We start from the raw sequence: 2,140 nt of genomic DNA, 5'->3' as shown, positions 1-2,140 counted from the left end.
TATTATTATTATTATTATTATTATTATTATTATTATTATTATTATTATTATTATTATTATTATTATTATTATTATTATTTTACTACCTGCTGAATTAAGCATTTCTTCTCAGGGCAGAAATGTTTATTTCCTGAGGAACAGCTGTCAATCTGGTGAATGCTAGGCAGCTTTGCAGCAGTGAACAGCATCCAAGATAAAAATCCCTGGCAGGATAGTTCTAAATGGGGTTGGGGTGCTCTGATAGATTCAAACAGCCTGTTGTTATCGGAGCAGAAGTAGGAATGTGCAATGTTTGCCCCACTTATGTCCTTTTGAGAAAAAGTCCTCTCAAACATGATTTGCTTGTCTTGTCATAGGGTAAAATAAATTGCTACCTGCTCTCCAAGTGGTCTACGTTTACCCTAAATTGCTACCTGCTCTCCAAGTGGTCTACATTGGGTGGCTTTACAAAGGGCTTTGGAATTGGGCTGGTCCTCAGTTCTTCCCAAATGGCTCATGTTCCAGATTCCTCGTTGGGAGCTGGTTCAAAAACAACTATGTAGCAGGGAATCCCAAGAGAAATCTCAGATTCAGATACTTCCCTTTGTAGAAGGGAATCAACATGCCCTGGGATACTATCCCAATTAAACTTGATGTCATGTGTCTGATTAACGAAACACTTCAAAGAACTTTCAGGCATTTTTTATAAACCTAAAAAGCTTTTATTAGTATTACAGAGTGTCAGCACAACATGGTGGATGCTAAGATCTGAATTTCCCTTCCTTTGCTCATAACATTCCAGGCATTTCCCCTCCCCTATTTTGGGGTCATGATTCACATCTTCCAATTAACTTGGAGGGCAAAGATTCACTTCTGTTTCTTTTTCCTGGGCTTTCCTTATATTCTCCTCCCCTTTCCCTGTCACCTGATTTAACTCTAAAAATACCAGACAGTCCTGCATATATTGTCAAAGCAAGAATATTCAATATTAGCAGTGTTGACACTTGAATCCTAGTTTAATCTAATTTATTCTGATGGCTCTGAATAAATGGTTGATGTAAAGTTAACGTAATCCTGAGAGTTCATGCAAGGTGAGAATAGATAATTAATTTTCTATCAGTGCAAGTCCTGAGAGAACACCCAGGGCTCAAACCTTGTTTCAGTTGCCAGAGGCTCTCTTGAGCATAATTTCATTCTTTTCACTCAGAGGATTTCTTTGTTCTCTTTTCTCCCAGGAATGCAAATTGCAGCTTATCTATAAATTCCTCATGGAGGATCCACAGATCAGTCCCCGCACTGAAGATCAACATGCAGACCTGGCCATTGTTGAGAAGCTGCGTTTCAACCACAGTAGCCCACTGCCTAGAAAACAGTGAGTGTTAGAAGACCAAGCTTCAGTTAAAAGGCTTTGATGTGGCATTCTTGTGCATGCAATGTTACACAAGAAATATGATCCCCAGACCTTCCCATAAGCAATGCAAAATCTGCCCTGGAAAGGTAATATACTGTAGTTTGTCTCCATAAGAAATATTGTACATTAAAATACTTGGAAATAAATTTGAAGTGTTCCAGTTTGGGATGACTCTGGCACACCTGGCGCTCTGGATGGGGAAATAAAGCAATGTTTATTTGTCCATCCTCTCCTGGGATTTCTCCAGTTGCAAGCAACATAAAGAAAATGGTTGCAATCTGCCCAATGGATGATTGGAACTTTCCACTAGATCAGAGACATGATGGACCGTTGAAGAACCTCATTCCCTTCTGCCGATCAGGCAGCACTTTTCCTTGAGAGTTTTCCAAGTCAGGAATTCCCTTCAAAAGCACCAGACATGGGAACTACAGGGAGATGGGAAGACCATCTGGCATTAGATCTTCCTCTCTGAGATTGGCGCTCCATCTCCAACTCTATAGAGAGGAGTCAAAGTAATTCAGTGCTGCCTGGAATGCTGCACAACCACATAGAATCGCATTCCAAGTATATTATAATTTTTTTCTAAGTATTAAAATTAATTGTAATGGCTTATCTCCATACTCTCTGGCAGAACTCTGTAAAATAAGTACCAGTGACAAAGGAGGACAATTCAGAGATCAAGAGGGAATAAATTGGCACATGGACCTTATATAGCAGGGGTCTCCAACCTTGGCAACTTTAAGACTTGTG

At 39.7% G+C, this 2,140-nt stretch overlaps 1 protein-coding gene across 1 annotated transcript in view; it reads left to right on the top strand.

Annotated features, from left to right (window-relative positions):
- The window catches only part of LOC114922942 (rac GTPase-activating protein 1-like), a gene marked incomplete at its 3' end in the record, with an annotated part of 17,116 nt that overhangs the window by 8,760 nt on the left and 6,216 nt on the right, over positions 1-2,140 (top strand). The window contains exons 3-4 of the mRNA XM_029285168.1: positions 1,215-1,351; positions 1,440-1,476. Coding sequence (XP_029141001.1) covers positions 1,215-1,351; positions 1,440-1,476 — 174 coding nt within the window. The remainder of the gene's footprint in view (positions 1-1,214; positions 1,352-1,439; positions 1,477-2,140) is intronic.

The sequence above is a fragment of the Protobothrops mucrosquamatus genome, unplaced genomic scaffold (assembly GCF_001527695.2).
Source record: "Protobothrops mucrosquamatus isolate PMUCROS unplaced genomic scaffold, P.Mucros_1.0 scaffold1362, whole genome shotgun sequence".
Taxonomy (NCBI): Eukaryota; Metazoa; Chordata; class Lepidosauria; order Squamata; family Viperidae; genus Protobothrops; species Protobothrops mucrosquamatus.
Note: the sequence above shows the minus strand (reverse complement) of the source record. Positions and strands in the feature narration are given on the sequence as shown.